This window comes from Rhopalosiphum padi, chromosome 1, assembly GCF_020882245.1.
Source record: "Rhopalosiphum padi isolate XX-2018 chromosome 1, ASM2088224v1, whole genome shotgun sequence".
Classification (NCBI taxonomy): Eukaryota; Metazoa; Arthropoda; class Insecta; order Hemiptera; family Aphididae; genus Rhopalosiphum; species Rhopalosiphum padi.
The window spans coordinates 89,075,531-89,097,198 of NC_083597.1; the positions used below are offsets into that span (position 1 = coordinate 89,075,531).

General features: G+C 26.4%; 1 protein-coding gene across 1 annotated transcript; it reads right to left on the reverse strand.

Annotated features, from left to right (window-relative positions):
• Positions 1-520: 520 nt before the first annotated feature.
• Positions 521-20,500, reverse strand: LOC132923543 (uncharacterized). Its single transcript, XM_060987579.1, has 22 exons — positions 20,301-20,500; positions 18,409-18,480; positions 15,942-16,178; positions 14,471-14,665; positions 12,830-13,089; positions 12,560-12,731; positions 11,669-11,752; positions 11,016-11,129; positions 9,988-10,128; positions 9,718-9,855; positions 8,415-8,551; positions 6,741-6,930; positions 4,278-4,348; positions 3,814-4,045; positions 3,435-3,568; positions 3,049-3,244; positions 2,839-2,978; positions 2,615-2,780; positions 2,307-2,527; positions 2,101-2,173; positions 1,735-1,946; positions 521-837 (listed from the first exon to the last, which is right to left on the reverse strand). The coding sequence occupies exons 1-22, from the start codon at positions 20,401-20,403 to the stop codon at positions 724-726; spliced, it is 3,402 nt and encodes a 1,133-aa protein (XP_060843562.1). The 5' UTR covers positions 20,404-20,500; the 3' UTR covers positions 521-723.
• Positions 20,501-21,668: the final 1,168 nt, after the last annotated feature.

The window sequence follows — 21,668 nt, forward strand, 5'->3', positions numbered from 1 at the left end:
TTATGATAATATGTTATTGTATATCTGGATATTTTAATTGTTAACAAAAATATTGTTGAATAAAATAAACAATTATTGAGTTATTTATATTATTTGTCAATTGTTTTGGGTTATAGATTATCAATTTGACTGTAAAAATATTAAGATATCTATATCTTATTATAAGTAATTATAATAAACTTAAAAATGTTTGATACCTTTTGAAATCTTTGAATTGGAGTGCAGTGATCAGTTTTAGTTATACTTTATCATACATGGTTTATACCTAATTTGTAGGTATATTTATTTATATGTAGGTACTTATACGCTTACACTTACAATTTTTGACTACACACTTATGTCGGGGTTTGCTAAAAACCAGAAAAAATAAAGAGGCCATGAGCCTCTGGGTATTAGTGATTTTATAAAGTTGCGTGATTGCTTAATCAATTTGTATTAGGTTATTATTAGCTTCAACAATTGAATATTATACTAAATAACTATTTGTTGGTATTTGTAAAATTAAATAATTCAAAGTCTATTTTATTAATGCTAAGATTATGTATTTACTACTTGATAACAAAATTATATTATGCGAGTACTATACTACATTATTAGTTTTATGATATTATGTTTTTTAAATTTCAAAATCATACACATATTGTAAATTATTATTGTATAACAGAAAAAACAAAAAAATATTAGAAACAATAATATTAATATTTATAATAATAGTTACACTTCTTAAATAGTTGTAAGTGTTGTAATTGACAGTCTAGACGGTGAACTGTGCCATAATGATTTGGATACAGTTGAAACACCAACCGAATATGTTGATCCGGGTTGCAAGTCAGTTATCTGTAAAATAAATAAATAATATAATTTACTTAGGTGTTAATTTAGGCAATGAAAACTATTAAGTACTAAGTACATAACTATATTTATTTTAAATACATAAGCACAATATATTTAATATATATCTTAAAAAAAGTGCAAACAACTAATGTATTTAACTATTCAAACTATCAAACAAAAAGAAAACACAAATATAACAATATAAATATTTTTCATGATATATTACAATAACATTTCAACAGTAACTCGTATGCACAAACTTATTAGACAAATGTAATTTTTTATATGGGTACCCGGGCTAGTAGTATAATTGGAAACGAATAAACTGATCAAGACCTCACCAATCCGAAGGAATAAGATAAAACAGAATATGAGACTCCATTATAGCACTTTAGAGGTAGATTAGTGCTATTTTTAATGCCATTTTTTTAATATTGAAATATACATTTAAAGATGATCACTGGATTGCAGGGCCAAAAACCACAGTTTAATAGCTTATAATATTAGTTTATTTATTTAAATCTTAAACTCCCCCCAAAAACATTAATGTTTATTTTCGTAAGACTAGTGGTGTAAACTACATAGCTCGTGTAATTGCGGTAAACCTTAACATTACTATAAGCTTATATCGAATTTAATGTTGTACACTTGTAGTCTTATCGTTTTTTACAAGCTAAGCATAAAATCATATTAAAATTATGTATATATTTTGAATATAAATGATTTATTATGTCATACACATAGATAAACGTTGTATATGAAACGCAAATAATTTATTATTTTTATTATTAGATTGATATTATTTTTAACTCGAACTAATCTGCAGATTCAAAATAAAACAGCTTAAAAATTTACTACCGTAAAATTAGATTATGATTATATAGTACAAAAATGTATTACCGTATGGTTATAAGTAGGAAATTCTTCAGAAATTGAAATTTCTGTTGGTGCAATGCTAACGCAACACGTTTCCATATCTATTGATGCAATTTCTTCGACGTTTATAATGAACTTCTTCAATTCACCGTTGAATATCCATGGAATATCCCACTGGATAGACATAGTAGTGTTACTAATTTTGGTAGTTTTTAAGTTCATTGGAGAATCAGGTTCTAAATTTGTATGTGTACAATAAAAAAATAATCGTAATATAATACATAAATTGTACTATTGTTTTAATTACAAATTGTTATATATTATTCATTATTTTCAATTTATTGTATATTGTGTATTTATAACCTACTAGGAATTCTTTAATATACTCACGTCCATCGATGCTGTTAAAATAAATTGACGATACCTTACCACCTTCTGGATAATCTATTGATTTTGGCTTAATCTAATACAAAAATAGTTTCATCTTGTGTAAAAATATTTATATAAACGCCATTAAATGTAATTTAACAGAGTACTATACATATAGTGTGGTTACAATATATAGCATTTACCATTATTCACGGCAATATACGTACTTTAAATGTGTAGCTACTGCTGGGGCTCAAATTATAGAATGTATGGCAATAGTATTCTGGCCACGCTGAGCATTTCTGTGGTGGTATAATAAAATTACTCTCATTAAACGAAACTATAAATCCGTCTAAAGTTGTATTTTGTGAATAGCTCCAGCGAAATCCTACCATGCGCTTCTTTAAACTCTTTTTATAAACTATTAAATCTTCTATTGCTTTTAAATCTAATATTATGTAAAAAGAAAAAAAAAACACAAGTTTTGTTAAAATTTCTAAACATTCAAACAATTGTATTATTAAATTTCACTTACTTTCATATTTAGTCGTAAATTTGACGTGTAGAAAATGTTCAGGATTATAACCAATATTTGTTTTTATAAATACTTTCAGTTCATAAGCTGTACCTGATTTTAGGTCATTAAAGAAAATGTAATTATTTTCTGTGTTTCTTATTTGTATAATGTTATCAACTTTATTCTACAAAAAGATACGTGATTTGATTTTACAAAGAATCAATTGTATTTACAAAACTTACCTTTAATTCTATATAAAATTGTGATAACAATCCATTAAGCTTGGAGCAATTTTCTGAATCAACTTTCCATTGAACAAATATAGAGTCATTAGTGATATATATTGGATGCTCAGAATCTAAGATAGGTTCGGTTTTTGGGTCTAATGGATAAATATAGAAAACACTTTTATAAAAAAAAATGTATTCAATTATAGTTTAAAATATTTCTACTTGATGCTGGTGTTAATACGTCAATCATATTTCCTTGTTGAGTAGTATTTTTGTCATTGATGTCAACCAAAACTTGTATACTATATTGAGAATTAGGCACTGTATTAAATATTTCATAGTTGGTCTGATTGTAAATTGTTATTGACGTCCAATTTTGTTCTATTTCTCTTGTGGAACAGCTGAGAATTCGTTTAAGCTAAATGAAAATGAAAATGTTTAGAAAGACATAGATAACTATGTAGGTAGGTATTGGTATTAAGTAGGTAGAACTTAAAAAAATTAAAATAATTTAGTCAGTTTTAATGAATGAATAATATATTATTTTTAATACTACCCAGATAATAAAAATATTAAAATTATTATAAAAGTTGTGTTGAGTAAATTACTTTATATCTGATGAGTGATGTAACCGGTTCATGAATTGTGGTATAATGTTGATAGGAATTTACCAAAATCCAGTTTAATTTAATTTTTCCATTTTCATGTTTGATAGAAATATTTTTTATTTGAACATCATTTGCTATATTAAAAATGAAGCAACAATTATATTTATAGAATATTATTTTTTTTCTATATAACGAAAAAAACCTCTTATTAAATATTTATTAATATTTGTAATACACTATACATCACATTATTTAGTATAGTTAGTAGATATTACAATGTTGAGCGCTATTTTATAGTTTGCTACAAAAAAGTCAAAAAGTTCAAGAAATATAATATTTAAATAAATAATATTTTAAGTAAAAATAAATAAATATTTACTTGACATAAGAGTAGTGAATGAATATATAGGCGAGGATGGTAACGTTCCATTACTTGTTGAAGGAGTTAATTTTATGTTATACTGAAAACCTGGAAGAAGATTATCTAAAAAGTGACCACTTTCTGTACTCGATAGTATTTCTTGTACATCAGTTATTTGATCTTGTGATTGAATTGACATTAACGTCAAAACGTATTTTGTAACTTTGCATTCTAATCGACTTGAAATAATCTGTACATAATATAATAAAAATAATAATCATTGGTGTACTGATTTTTTAAAATGACATCAATTATTTTATAGGATGTGTTAGAGTTAAAAATCATAATTCGTTAGTTATTGCTTATTATATATTTGGAACAAACAAATTAACAAAATCTGTACATATAGTTGAATGTTAATTAAGCACAATAATTCTTACAGATGAAAAATTAACTATTGCTTATACTGTTTTTACACTTACTCTGTTCCATGTTATGTTTATGCTTCGTATTCCACTAATTAATTTTATGTTATAATCAGTAATTCGAGGTTCTAAAAAATGTATTTAGATATTATAAATATATTGTGAATTATTATAAATGTAAAATAATTTGGATACCCGTTGCATTTTAGTATTCTTTCAGAAAAAACGACAAATGTGTTAAAAATATGAAAATAAGTAAGTGCTATATCGGACGTCGATACTACAAGTAGCTACTTACAATAAGAAATAAAATATTGGTAAATAACCTTATGAAATTATTTTATTTTTTGAACAGTTTAATGATTGTATTATTAAATATATTATTGTCGAAAAATATTGGAAAATAAAACAAATGCATAATTACCAGGCACCGAAACCGATAAAAGCATTAAGAAGAGTTGAATAAGATTATAACTACTTAGTGGTTGGATGTTGGATGAAAGTGAAATTAAATAAGATGAAAAATTGCAAATCAATGAAGAGGAATATCTACAACATTGGTAAATTCAGTGACGAAAGAATATGTGAAAAATATAAGTGCAAGATAAAAAATATTCTAAAATAAAACCAAGATAATAATGAAACTATAAATAAAGGATTGAAACAACTCAATGAAATGGTTCATCGGTGGAGGTCCTTGGTAGAATGAAGTTGATATCTAAACCCTAGTTTAATAAAATATGCAAAGAAACGATTAGAAAAAGTAAAGTAGCTAGGGCATTGAAATCTTGGATAAGCATAGAAGTCCTCGGAGGTGTGGTGGTGGTACAACGAGCGGATGTTCTAGAATACGCCGAGTGCACTGTGAAAGCATGACACGTTCTGGAATTTTCAGGCACGAAGGTTTTAGAAGGCACCGCACACGCTTATAAATTAGATGACACTATGTCGCGAGTTGAGTTCTTGGTCCATCATCGCGTATTTACAACCACCAACCGTATCAGCATAATTGATGTAATATTTGTAATTTATACCAAAAATATAGTATCAATAAGTTAATTTAATAGTGAATGTTTATTTTTCCTCTCATTCCATTACAGAGGGAAACTAATAACTTTCTAAGATGTGAAAAGAGAAAATATGTAAGATGTAAGATTGATGGCGCAAGGATGAAATACAGGACCCATAGAACAAGAAAGCTATATCAACACGTAAAAAACCTTAAAGGAGACTATAAAAATGTACTATACGATGACTGTATATAAATAGATAACTACGGATGAAGAATTGGCCAGAAATTGGGCAAATTATTTGAAAAATTTCTAAGCTGCAAACAGCGAGTTGAAGTTTTTCCACCCAGTCGAAATACTAGAAATAATCAGTTATACCTAAGCCCGTATTTAAAAGAAATCAGTTGCCAGATACAAAAGTTAAAGAACCACAAATCATCAGGAAAGGACGAAGTGGTAGCAGAATTGTTAAAGATTGAAGGAGGAGAGTTGACTCAAAGAATATGGAAAATAATTACTAAAGTGTGGGAAACAGAAAAAATATCGAAAGACAGGAAAACGGCGATTAATTCCCCATTGCCCCACACAAAAGGGAGATGGAAAGGACTGCAACAACTTCCAAGGAATAACACTCTTAAATGTAGTATATAAAATATTTACTAATTGTAATCTATCAAGGATAAAAGAAACAAATAAATGTGTAATTGGAAAATATCAAGAGGTAGTTTTAGGTCCGGTGGATTGACAACTTACCAAATATTCATCATTTGGCTACTCTCATAAAAAAACACGGGAATTCAAAATGTATGTATTTTTCATTGATGTCAAGATATCTTATGATAGCATACACTAAAATGTAGTGGAAAAGGATGTGGAAGAGCTGGGAGGAGGAACATATTGAAAGGTACGAGTAACTGATTGAGATAGATGGAAGGCTGGTGTATGACGGGATGGGCCTAGAAGCCCCTAATACCCCCCCCCCCTTCCAACATATATTTTCTAATAACAAGGCATTTTCAGCAATAATTACCGGTTTGTTCTGTGAAAATAATGGCTACATAACAGTGTCAAATATATCTCGTAACCTCAAGCCACTCAAATCTGATGATGCAATTTAAACGTAAGGAAATTGTTGGTATCACATTTTCTTATTTTTAAAAAGGACACATTAAAAACCGTTGTGAGATTGTTATGTTTAAACCTATTTTAATCGTATATTAATTTAATATAAACCTAATAAAGTTTAACATAATCACATCCATGATTTTGTGTGATGATTAATTTCAAAGATCGTTGCTTCACCTTAAGGCTATAGTTGGAAAAAAAAATTCAAGTGTAGCCCCATTTCCTGGAGTCCCAAGGACTGTTATATTGCCTCCTCTATTAAGAAGACCTACGCATGCTTATGTGTAGCACTATAATGAGTAATAACGGTGGGTTAGTTTTTACGTTGATAATTTAATTTGACAATTTATTACAAATGGGAAATTAATGTTTAGTAGGTACTTACGTATACATGTGGTCTTATATTGACCGTATACTATATCTTGATCATTAAAATTTCCATCATCTGCAATTAACAATACTCCAACCTTATAATTAGTATCTGGTTCTAAGTTACTAATAATTTCCATTGTAAAATTGTCGGTATTGCTTATTGATTTAATTTTAAAGCTTCTAAATGTATCTTCTATTAATGACTGTAAAATAAAAAGGATTAATATGAGGTGTAAACTTTATAATTATTAATCACATATAAATATACTTAAGACGATAAGATGGGGATTTATAATGCGAACGGCATTAAAATAAAATATTAGTCAATGAGTCGCAAAAGATGTAACACGTAAGTAATAATAATTGCATACAAATTAAAAAAAAAACGAATTCTATTATTAATTGGTCATTCCTTAGATCACAGAATAACATACTATTATAAATGTTATAAATTATTTACTTTACAGCACAGAACAAAAATAAATCTATAAATGCAACTATTGCGAATTTCCTATTTTTAGGACAGGGTCAATGGATCGTTTCCGTTTTTATAATATTGTAGCAAATAGGGATACACGTTACCAACATCATATCAGATTACGGATACGGTTTTAAATTTTAGAGTCCAATGTTTCATACCACAGGGATACAGTGGCACGTTCAGCTGATCGAGAGTAGTTTCTTCTGGGCGCAGTGAACGCACAGGCGACCTGAGTCTCGGTCACGGGATCGATAGTAGGGACAGAGTCTGACCTTCGAGAACTAAAATTGGTCACCAGTCCATTCTAATCTCATTTTGAATAGAGTATAATATATCTCATATTTAATTTATAATTTGAAAACGAAGTATAGTGGCAAAACGGCGTCTATTCAATAGTTAATTATAGACATACTTTTTTTTGCAATTGGTTAACACAATGTACAGTGTACATTGTACAATATAGTACCTACAATGATTCAGGTACGATTCGTTGAAATTCAATTAGCCGACTACTTGTTTCGCTGATGCAAAGACCAGTCTCCGGTAAAAATGAAAATAAATTCCAATTCGCCGACAAATCGTGGTTTCACAAAACACAAAAATAATTTTATTTTAACAAACGAAATTTGAACTTGACCTCTTAGACAAAAAAACTGTAAATGGCCTCAAAAGATGAAAACTAAGAATAGAAAATTAAAAGAAATATTATAATTTGCAAAAGAAAGATATAGCATTCATAAAGTTAAATGACATAATAAAACATTTATTTTTAATAACGTTTCAAATTATAATTTTAAGCTACAAAATGGTAATTTTGTATTTTGGAATATACTTGGACACAATAATTGAATTATGTTCAATTTTAATTTAGAAAACAGAAACTCATAAGGTTAGGTATTTTTATATAATATATAATATTTATACTTAGTTGATAGTTGACTTGAACAATGTTCATGGTTTATACAAATAATTTAAAACGATATAAAAATTATATTTTAAGTATAGCTAATTCATTTTGAACTAAATATAACGTGTGTATCGAAAGTCGGATGTCGGCAAACCGACTTGTCGGCCAATCGGTTCGTCACGAATACAATTTGATATTTGGAACGATATATATTATTATTAGCTTTATTCGTTACATAATCACTGCTATTTATTTTGTAGAAATAAATACCAACTATTTTTTTTATTAATAGCAATTACCTTATAAAATAATTGATAATATTTAAGATTCATTTTATCTCCATATTTTATATTATTTTCTTGAAAATCCAATGCAATGTCAATTCTATCGTGTTTGACCGAAAGCAATGTAGGTGGGTTAATGAAGTATGGATATTCTATAAAATCAAACATATTACAATTCTAAATACAATTTTTTTTTAAAATTATTGTTATTGTGTACATAATAAGTATTTTGAGAAAATATTTAAAAATATACAAATATTGAACAACATATTATTATTCGTATTATATTATAGGTATATAAAACTATAATTATTATTAATTACAAATTAATATAATATGAGACATAAAAATAAAAATTTGAGGTTAATAAGTTTTAATAACTTAATAAAGGCTTAATGTTTACTTTATTAGTAGGTATTATATTTTTTTAATTTTGGTTATGATTTAGTAAAAAAATAAAATGTTTGTGCTAGTTCCGGTTTCAATTTTTAAAATAACAGAATAAAGGTTTTGATTTCAGTACCGTATCGATAAATACTAAATATATTAGAGGTATACATTTTTTTAAGGAAAAAAAGTCAAGTACAAACATCTTACATATTATTTATAATTATAAGATTATTAAGATCCAAATAATAGCTGTTTATCCCATTAAGTTTAAAGGAACTCAAATAAGTAATTATTATTAATTTTATAAAGTCCCTACTTTCAGTACTTTCCTAGTTTCTTGATTAACTTACTCTATAGTATTAAAGCTAAAATACTAGATATTATAGAAGTAAATAATGATCAATTATAATAAATTAAAGGTAGGTTATAGTTGACATTTTTTATATGTTATCAGTTTAAATTTAAGACCTATGGGCTTTGGATAATTTGTTTTCGCTGACACCGATGGATGCTCACTAAACATGTTTAACGGTTTATATAAACATTTTCATGAAACATAGAATGGATTGTATATGATTATAAAAAAACATATATGATTCATAAATAATGAAGTTATAGCTATGTAAAATATTACAACTTAAAATGTTCATTGCTCACTTTAAAACGATAATATTAATAAAACCATATGACATTGCCTAGATAATATTCTTAGCTTTAAATTTGATAATAGGTAAATTTACTTTAATATTAAAGCTATATAACATCACAAAATGTGTTCTGTTGAACGCAAATTTGCTATGATGTACGTTAGTAAAACAGAGACAGCACATGCGGGTGTAGCATCCTCAACTATTCATATCACCATAACAATAGACGTATTTCATTAATTTAAAATAATTTTTGATATTTTAGCAAAGATGTATCATACTTTCACGGCAATATGGTGGTACGTATCCTGCTGAGCATCCATGTAAGCAGACACCTGTATATTGATCACATGTATTATCAAGACAATTACTGGAGCACGTTTGTTTACAATCAGCTCCATATGTACCTAATGTACAGTCTATAACATAAAAGATAATTAAAAAAATAATAAAAATAGCTGATGATATGAATTATTGTTATACAATAATATTCTTCAAGCATAATATATATGGTTTAGTACATTAGTTTTAGTGTATATATAGGCACTTACCTTTGTTACACAATGGACCGGTTAGTCCTGGTGGACATGTACACCCATAACTCGTACACATTAACATTCCACGACACATTTTATCAGTTGTTATTGAACAAACTCCTTTACAGTCAGATCCGTAAGAATTTAACCCACACCCTGAAATAATTAAATAATTACATTTTCTTCAGAGAATTCAGACGCTGATTTAGCCATTTATTTAATCGTTTTATACATCACCATCAAGTTTTAATTAATTATTATCTTTTTTATATACCTACTTATTTAGAAAATAATATCATTTTAATTTGCTAAGATTAAAATTTATTTTTTCACTAACCTAATGCTCAATATGCATACATATTAATATACATATTCTAATATGTTACATTTATTTCACAGCTGTTGATATTCTGTTTTCTACTGCCTTAATAGATAATTTATAAAGAATAACATAGATTCAATAAAATTATATATTATTTATATCATATATTAGTGACTAGTGAGTAATAATTCTTATTACTTATACATATTTTATTTAATCAAAAAAGTTTTTATTAATAATTTAATGAGGGTGAAAATATCGTGTTTTAAACCTTGTTTAAAACTTTGGACTTAAAATTGTGTTCGTTATAATACATGGATAGGTCTAACTTGATATATGTTCACTTATACAGAACATCATGAATTCCTATATAATGCTTACACATACACATACTTTAAACACCCATCAGTATATTCTATTGGTGGTGGGGCGAAGTGGCAGCTTTGCACCGTTGTTCAGCGTATGTGTTATTAAGGTTAGACGTCAGTAGTTTCTTCATGTATGCAAAGCGCCAGAACATCTCAGTATAGTCGCTCTAATATACTTATCTGTACTGTATATATTGTACAGTTAGTGCATCTTAATTTTTGTATCATTTGTGGGTATTGGATAAATTAAATTATTTAAATTTATATGTTGGCTTGTTATTTTATTTATATATTGAATATGACAATAAGTTATTAATATAACGATGAACGATAAATACTTAAATTTTAATTACCTGTCTCACAAAATTGTCCTTTAAAACCAGGAGGACAAACGCATTTTGAGAATTTCGTAAAATATCCACCATTTAAACAAGGATTTAAGGACTCAAAGAAACGTTCCATTATACCTATTGAAAAAAAAATTATAATTAAAAATTAAAAATTTGCTTTTAGTTTAATTATTTATAAATTATAACCGAGATTATGAATAATTTAATGAAATAAAAGTTATGAAATATGCACTTATATGCGAAATTATACATTAAATTAATATTTATATGAATTTATGCAAAATAAACTTCTTATATTAAAATGTCTTGTTCAAAGTTTTTATATAACCGTATTACAGGTATTGAATTTTTATAAATTTACAATTTCCCACTCAAGAATGAGCGATATCCGATCGTTCTTTCGTGAAGAATAGAGTAATAAAAATACATTTTTATAGGCGATTAGTTATTAATACTTATTATTAACAACATAATTTTTCATTTAGTATAATGTAAAGCACATCTACTTATATATTATACTATACAATAAATGCAGAAATACAGTGCAGTAATAAATAATTATAAAATAGTAACACACTTTTCACATTTTTATCAATAATTAGTACTAAGATGTTCATTAATTAATAATTAATAAATGTAATTATTTAAATATATACCGTATCCAAGAATGTTGAATGGTATTGGATTTATAACGTTGTCTGAAAAACTATTAGCAGAAACAATTCGAACTTCTTCTTTATCTAAAAAACATTATATTTATAATAATATAATATTTAATTGTATTTTAATGTAATGGAGTAGTGTAACAATTGAGTTGAATTTTCGGAGGCTAGGCATCGCAAAAATGGGTTTCAAAATAAAAACATCTAGTCCCAACTATCTATAGAGTACAATACCGTAACTAGACAACTTAAGGCCTGTGTGCAAACCAAAATCTAGAGTCCTGTGTGGCCGTATTATACATTTTTTTGATGCCTCGCAAGGCTGCAATAGAGTTTGAGGTCTGTGGTCCGTGTGCGGCGCACACTCTGCACATCCGGTTTTTACGGCACTGACAGAGTAATGGTAATAGCTTAAAAGTTGAAATGCGTTAGAATATTTAAAAAAATGATTAGGAAATATTAAAAATTAATCAAAATTATAGGACAACATTATTCGACCCAATTTACCAATCCCGCCCAGATCATGTTTATAGTAAAAAATATTTTATATGTGAATATTACATGATACTACGGATTTAAATAACTAGGTTTGGCAAACTAATAGATGTCATGTTCTTATTTTCTGGTTCCACTCAGGAGGTAGTGCCACCAGGTGGCACAAGTATCATTATAATCCATATCACATAAACATATTATTATTTCGACGATTGATTGTCGACTTGTAAACTGAATAAAAACTAATTATATTTGAATAAATAATCTAAGACCATCTATTGACCATTATCGGCATTATTTGGCTCATAGTAATAATCATTAATCAATACTCAATGGTTGTAAATTTGTAAAATACAAATAAGTATTATTTTCATATTATATTATGCTTACCATTATTTGAACATTGGGCAATTCGTATGAGTCCAAATTTCACAATATCATTAACACTATGATATATGTACGCGTCCGTGAGGTTAATACTGAATGACAATTTATATTCCTCATTCTTCTTAAAAACAATATTGGTAATTTTTAATGTGTTTATACCGTTTTTTACACCGTTCTGCATAAAAAATAGATTTTAATGTTTTTATTATTCTAATTTCCAAACAAATAATTACAATCTTTGATTCACTCAGAATCTATAGTAAAAAGTATTACATATGTCTTTAATTCGGTTGAAGGTATAACATCCATATTATTTTCATCGTACATATCAATTGTGATAGAAAAAATATCTTCGTGTTTCCAGAGATAGTAAATATAATATGTCATAGTTAAACATGTTTGATCTTTATCGGGTGTCCAATAAAATGTAAAATATGTACAGTTTGGTTGATTATCAAAATAGGAATAATCTTGCAAGCAATAATCATTGAAGCGATATTGAAAAACGTCATAGCAATTAATTAAATTGTTTTCTGAAAATGATTAATGCAATATATTAATTTATATATTAATATTACGTAATACGCAAGTACCTATAGATTAAAACTTTAACATCTTAGAATAAATAGCTTATATATTTCGATTTACGTTATTTTAAGATTCGCATACATTGTAGCGGTAGGTATTTAGTGGTAAAATTGTATTTTCGGTGATGGTGTAGTGTGATAACATTTTACTACTACTGCAGTAGTAGATATGTGCAAACATTAAACATTATGTTAGGATGGAATTTTAATTATGTACCTTTACTATTTTTATGATTATACCTATTGGATTGTTGGAATAAATAATTTGGAATTAAAAATCATTGATATTATAGCCTAATAAATCATTGAGTTTTAATGCATAAAAGTAATTAGTCTTGATGAATTTTTGTTTTAAATTACGTTTCTACTCATATTGTAATTGAAAATAGTTTGTTTAATTAATACATTAATATAAATTACAAGTTTAGACCCAAATACTCAATGGTTTTGGTACATCTGAATATGCCGTGCTGTGGATTTCCTAATATGTGGCTACCCCAGTCCTCTTCTCCTATAATTTTACCCGAAGTTCAGAAATCAATCATGGTCTCACTGTTGCGTTCTTCAAAAGTTGTTGTTGCCGACCAACGTGAATATTCATAAATCATAATTTAAGCACGTGCCATTATAGTTGAGTTTTACTTTATAAATATAGATAGATTGATGCCGGTTTACACTAATTGATATATTTCATATAGTATTTGTGATACACATTTGGCAAGATTTCGGGTGTCTACTAATTATAAAATATAATATCTTACCAATATCGAGAATCGTGACTCGCTACAACGTCATTTTCAAATACAATCTCATATAAGTATAATTTTAATATTTTAATAGATAATTTATAGTGTTTTAGATTCTGTAAGGAGTGAAAAATGTATTTATTTTACAATGATGTGTATTTTTTTTTATGTTTTAATTTTAATTTATTTTTATTTTAATAGTTGAAAAATGCTTTGATTTCCGACATCAACATCTTTTTCGTAGTAAGATGAATGAAGTTGGTACTTTGGGGAGTCAAAAATAAATATTCCTAATACTTTTCTTTATAAGCGGAGAAAAAATAGAGATAAAAGGGAAAAACCAGTATCTGAAAAAATAATATATATATTTTATATTTTTTTGTAATTTTAAAACAAATAACTAGATACTTTAAATTTTCATCGTGTTTAAATTAGCATTAAATAACATGGTATTATTTTAAAAATATTTTAATTTTTTTTGAACAATTTATTATAGCCATTTATATTATACATATAATTTAAATATTATAAACAAAAATGTAATAACTTAGTTTTTTAATATATATATTTTTTGAAAATACCTGATTTCAACATTGAATCAGGTTTAGGAGTAGCATTGTCATGATAGCGCAAATAGTTCTTCAACATTGTATGAGGATTAGGAGTAGCATTGTCATGATAGCGCAAATAGTTCTTCAACATTGTATGAGGATTAGGAGTAGTATCGCGATGATAGCGCAAATAGTTCATGCCATAACATCGTTCGTCACCTTCAACTAAAATAGTTAATATAATAATTAATTAAAAACTTTTTAATGTATAGTCGTTATATCCAAACTAGGTATTATTACGCTTCGCTTTATTTGTTTAAAACACAGTGTCTTATTTATTAGAAAAAAAATAGTGATTAATTTACACTTACAATATCGTCTTTCAATACTCTTTCCAGTTTTCCACTTATCCTTTCTCATGTGTAATCAGGGTTTCGGTCCCTCGGAAATATTCAAAAACAAAATCATACTAATTATACGATAACGATAAGTGACTAAAATTTTTCAACATACGTAACTCTCGTGCAAATCTTTTCGTGATATTACGTGGAATGTGGATATCGCGTCCTACACGCGATTCTACAATATCTATGTATTTGTATAACAGAAATCGCGTCGTTTATCTGTTCGTTATTCCTAAATCACGTATGTCTACAGACTGTGCTAAATCAATTTGTCGATAACATACAGGAAGATAATAGTAATAACTAATAAAAGATGGAAAACTCCAGTTTAAACGTAACAATGCCTCAAACCAATCACCAAAGACAACCCAAACAATTCGTAACTCTAAATCATTACGCGTTTTTCGTCGAAAAACAGTATGACTAGTTTAATCCTGATACATCAGATATCACAATCGAATAATTGATGAACCAATGTATAATACTTCTGATGCTCCAACACTCCCCCCTTCAGTCTACATCCAGTTAGGTTTTAAAATCAACTTTCTGCACAATAATTCAATCGATCATCAACGATGAAACTTTCACGCGTAAAAGTTCAGTTTAATGTTTAATGGCCTCAACTGTCCACCAGGTCATCAACATTTTACAGGGATCGACAACATCTACATATTCCGATTTCGAAACTCTCTAACCTTAATGTACCACCAAATATTGTTAACACCACTTCAACCACTCATCCTCGCCAGTCACCACTACAAATCTTACTCGCAAGCAACTATCTTCTCCACCTCTTCCTTTCGGTAATAATACTGATGAACTCTCACTCAAAATCAAATCATTTCTTGAAGATCTCAATTGTATAATAAACCTTCTAATTTCTCTCTTAACCACAATCATCAATAAACACCTTACTAAGTCTAATGATATTTAACTTAATATTAACATTAAAAATATATGTATGTAAATCACATACGAAAAAATGACATTTATCTTTTTCTATTTTTAAATAATTAGGACACAGATTTGAAATCAAATTATATTTTTTCTGGAAAAACTCCCCAAGACCCTTCTACTAATAAGTAAGAACTACTCACCAAAAAAGTCACTAATTTTATTTTTAATCCATGAATTTGGATCATACGAAATAGCCATTTGACTATTATTCTGGAATGATCCAAAATTAGTGATTTCTTTTGTATTTGTTGACATAATATCAAGATGTTTATCGAACTGTAATGGCATTCCAATAGCATTTGTTCTTAAATGTATTTCAATTGAATAACTTTCTTTAAAGTTCGTTAAGAAATTATCATTCATGAATCCATCTGTCTCTAATAATACAAAATAACATAAACATTTAGAGATCAAAATGAATTAATTTGATTATTTAAAAATTAAGGTTCATTTTATATTATGGTGTACGGAAGTGTAATTTTAAAATGTTAACATGCAATTCAAATACAAGCTACGAACAAATTATATTATTTTAGATGATATAGATCAGTGGTTCTCAAACTTTTTTTTGCCGTGGTGCCTTTTTTAGACCAAATTCAACCGCGGTGCTCTGCTGTGAGTTCCATGAAAGACAGAACAAAATAATACTCATTGATAACGATAAATTATTCATTATGAGCTATAGACCGCTGTGCCTTAGAAAGTGCTCGCTGTGTCTTAATTGCACCGCAGTGCATAGTTTGGGAACCATTGATATAGATAATACTATGAAATATTTAAATTATTTAAGCTGCCTAATTTTAAGCTATCGTAATTATGTATACTACGATCGTACTATTATACACGGTACGTCAGTTGAGAAGTGAGCTTGAAATTTTAGTCTATAACTATAATAATATTTCATCTATTATAATAGACCACTGCAGTTTGTTAAGCGTTTTGTTATCAATTAATATTATTTAATCAACTACTTTTTTTTCGAAAAATGTTTCGTTGCTTATTTTAGGGATTATATATAGAGTAATTTTTACAACTTTTTAAAAAGAAATTTGGTTATGACTGTTGTATTATCATATCACAATTTGAAATTGAGTTGGCCACATGAATATTTTTACATGATAGATACTTATAGACCGCATATAATAATATATTTATATAATATACTATGAACACAGCCTTTTCATAGTCTGTGGTATACAACTATACTCTATTCCAAATAAATCTGGAAAAATGTACGACGATAACGCGCCCGGTTTCGCGCAGGTATGTAACGTGATCTGCTGGTGGTCTAATCGCCAACCGATCATGATGAGTGCCGATAACTGTAGTCAATGACAGCGGACCTGCCTATGCGATTTTTTCCAGACTTATTTTGAATAGACTATATAAACAACAATTTATATCAACTAATAATATTACATTCAAAGAGTTAAATGCTTCATTAGTTATAATTAGGGTTAGGATGTTTTATGACCTTACAAACACTAAAAAATGCATGCAAATATGCACAATAAATATCAAAATATGCCCTAAAAAAAAAAATATGTCTTTTTAAAATTAGTTTATTACTAATCCAAAATGTATTCTTAATTAACTTACAACTATTTTTATAATTTTAAACTTAAATACAAATTCAATATATACAAATATGAGATTTTTGAAATTAAATATATAGATACTCAAATATAATTTTGTTTTTACTCAAATAAATTTGTGTATTTGCAGTATTGGAACATTTTACTTTTATTTTTAGTGAAAATAAAACGCCTATACGAAAATAATTCAATAATACTGCCCGAGGCACACCATACACAAAACTAAAGATTTTATAATGTAAATTATTATGTCCTATCGGCATCACCACACTATCGCGATCATCGTTCGTAAACATGATTATATTGATTAATAAACGTAGGGTTATAGTAAATATAAATAAGTAACAAAGGTAAGTTAATAATATAAATTACAAGTTTTTCTCGTTTTCGTTAGTTGTGATACCAAAAATGCCTACCTATGGATTTAAATTAATGTTTATATTATATTTAAGTTATTTTTTGGCTATATATGTATTTATTTACAATTTTTTGGCGAAATATACATTTATTTACAATTTTTTTTTCAAAATATGTATTTATTCATAAAAATCCCTAAATATGCAAAAATATGCAAAATAAAATTGAATGTAGCTGATTCTATTTCATACAAAACGAATTTCTCACTGGGTTTGCAATGTGTACGACTAAAAGAAAAAAATATGCAAAAGTCATAAACACCCAAACCCTAGTATAATTAAAATAAATTGATGAATATTATTTTAAAAATTTAAATTTTATTGCAACTATCAAAACAAGCACAGAAATTAAATCAGACGGACATATCCCAAAGGAAATAATTTTCTAAATTTTCTAAAGGTAGGTACTTATTAAAACCGTAGAATTTAACAATTTGCTGTATTTTTTAAATGATCCTTTAGTTAGGTTCAATCTATAAAGTATTTCATACATTCAAATTATCATTGAACCACTAGTATCTATACAATTTATTAATTTATTTTATTAAATATATTGTAATTAAGTAGTAAAAAGGAAATCATAATAATTTACAAACCGTTGTTGCTGTTGAATAAAGACATATTTGTGATTCTATAAATTGTAGTAATGTCAAATTCCTCATATGAATCTAAAATACAAACAAAATAATGGTTCATTATCAAACTTTAATCATTTGCAGAAGTTAATAATATGTTTAAATACTACAATATACATTTTATGCTTATTCATACTACACATATTTTATGATATAATTAGCTTATATTCATAAATTATTATATAGTATATATTTTATACATTGTTTATAATATATGATTAAGAAATGTAAAATCTTTGGGGTCACATTATACTAATGACATTGTACTTTCCTCTCACTTAACATCTTCATTTCCCTTTGAGGGGTTCTTATAATACAGTGTAAAATTATAACAATAAATGTTAAAAATATCTAAATACCTAATTACTTACTAGATACTTATACAATATAATATAATAAATAAGCAAAAAACTTGTGTTTTTTAAGCAAATAACTGTAAGATAAATGAAAAATGATTCTAATTTAAATCACAAATAAATAAACAATTATAATATGTATTATTATATTTTTCAATAAAAATTCAATACCCATGTAAATAAATATTATAAAATTGTGTTTATAGGAAATACCCACCTTAAATATCTATACTATATACACAATACACATTTTTAAGGTTTCTATATGTAATAATTATTGGGCGATTGTAAACTCGGTCCGTATTTTTTTCAGGTAAAAATTATTGACGTGTAAAGTCGGCCCGAATAAAAATAAACCAAATAAAATATTATAATATTTTTAAGAACCATTTAGCATTACCCAGAGGACACCACGAGAAGGGGATTCTCATTATCTTCCAAAAATTATTTTCATTTTCATATTTTAATTTATGGTATAAAATTCGTAAAAATGTAGATAAAATATTTTAATGTTGGATTTAATTTGAGTATTCAATACAAAAAATGTAAGTACAATTTTAAGTATAAAAAAGTATAAGAATATAAGTAAAATGTATTTATGCAATATTGTTAGTGTAAAAAAATGTAAAAATATAAGTAAAATTGTTAAATTATTATATTTATTGGTCAAAATTATCGGGCCGAGTTTACAACAAAAAAGGTAACCACGGGCCCAGTTTACATTTGCCCATATTATTATCTCTTATTTGTGTGTAATAGTAAATGTACAATCTTAGATTGTATTTTATTAAGCATATTTTAGTACCTGATTTACTTAAATTTAAACGATTTACTGTTATTGAAACTAATAAATATATTATCCATGGGTTAGTTTTATTGTAATGAATTAACATAGGTAATAGAAATGATGATTTGTATTTATTATTTTTTAAATCAATATCATTTTACTGTCACAGTGTTATCTTAATTATGTTGCACTAAGTTATCAAGTAGGTATAAATGTATAATAATTATCTAACTTGATTACACTTGGTACATAATATGTTTAATAAGTTATTGAGTAGGTACATTAAATGTTCCATAATATTTTAATTATTGCGTACCATCGTTATGATGATGAAATGAAATTGTGCTTTCACAAACTTTCAAATTGTGTATGTAAATTAAGATTAATACATACAAAAAGCTGTTACTTTTATAAACCATAGTGTATCAATATATTTTTTCATTTAGTTCATAAAACAAAATGTATTATACCTAAGTTTTAAAATATATTAACTGAATAGTTTGTAATAAGTTAATCAACTAAAGGAAACGCTGTGAATATCTATAAAGTACCTTTGCCATTATTCTTAATTCGTTTAGTATCACTAATTATTTTGCACTAAGTCATTAAGTAGGTTTAATAATTAACTCACTTGATTACATTTGGCACATAATATGTTTTATAAGCTAATAGTACACTAAATCTTCCATAATATTTTAATTATTACTTACCATTTTTATGATGATGAAATGAAATTGTGCTTGGACAAACGTTAAAAATGTGTATGTGAATTAAGATTACTACATACAAAAGTTTGTTAATTTTATAAACCATATTGCATAAATATATTTAATTCATGAAGCAAAATATATTATAAATTAAAAAGAATATTAACTGTACAGTTCGCAATAAATTAACCGACTAAAGAAAACATTGATAATAAGTGTAAATATCTAGTAGGTACCTACAACACATTTTTATCGTTTTTGAACAATTATAAACCTGAAGGTCATTATTGATGTACCTAGAGTATATTAAATTTATCACTATACATATATTTAATCAACTAAGGTCAATATACAACAACAATTAAAATTATTTTTTTAATAAATATGTAAAATATAAAAATATTATATAAAACAAAATAAAATAAATAGATTATTTTTTTAGTCATTACCACACATTGTTCAATTAAATCTAGGTTTGGTGCTGAGAAAGTTATCATAGATGTGTTTTTTTTTAACGAATTTCTTTAATAGTTTATAGTTTGTTACTGTTTAGGTTGATAGGTAAGTATAATATAAGACATAGAATTTGAGAAGAGTAGTGGTTTTATAAAAGCTTAAATAGCCAATAGGTATTAATTTTGAAAATTACTTGTGAGATGTCACCTACATATATCAAATTTATCAGTTGACATAATCATTATAAATTTATAATTAATTAAAAATTATAAGTTTATAAACAATTTATATTGATCATTAAAATATCTTATAATATATGATCAATTTTATTTTCATATTTATTATTTGATGTAATTTAGATGTTGATGGACGGAACCTCAGTCTAAACAATCTATGCGAGATTTTTTTAATATGACTAAAAAAAGTAACTAATACCAACCACACTCATTCGAAACTAACTAACTTTTAGTTATGTATACTATCATTTATTTTTTCAATACTTATAAAACTTTTAAACGATTATAATCTTCTAACAAAAAAGAATATGATTAGTACCTATAAGACCTAACATTCTATTTCAAAAGACTTTTAACTAAAAATATCCATTCAGCTATGTATTATTTATTTATTAGAAATTCTTACAGTCCCTTATGCAAGATACAACGTTTTTAGAGGCATCGCAAGTACGCTTTCCTATTAAAAATACGTATATTTAGGTTTTTAGGTGAAAACGGAAAAAGGTGAATAGGGGCTGTAATATAAGTTTTTATTTAAACAATTATTTATTTATTATTTCTGATGCCTACTTTATATTTAACCAATCTAACATTATACAAGTAAACCGATTAATTTTATGTTATGATGAATTAAATGTATAATAGAATATTATAGTCAATATAGCATTAATCATTATGC

Excerpts from the sequence above, each read along its gene's own strand:
- LOC132923543 (XM_060987579.1), bottom strand. The coding sequence starts at position 20,403 with ATGGTTTATAAAATTAACAAACTTTTGTATGTAGTAATCTTAATTCAC. Across the intron at positions 18,481-20,300 it reads ATTTCATCATCATAAAAATG|ATTCATATGAGGAATTTGAC; the intron begins GTAAGTAATAAT and ends TTTGTATTTTAG. Across the intron at positions 1,947-2,100 it reads TTTTAACAGCATCGATGGAC|AACCTGATTCTCCAATGAAC; the intron begins GTGAGTATATTA and ends ATACAAATTTAG.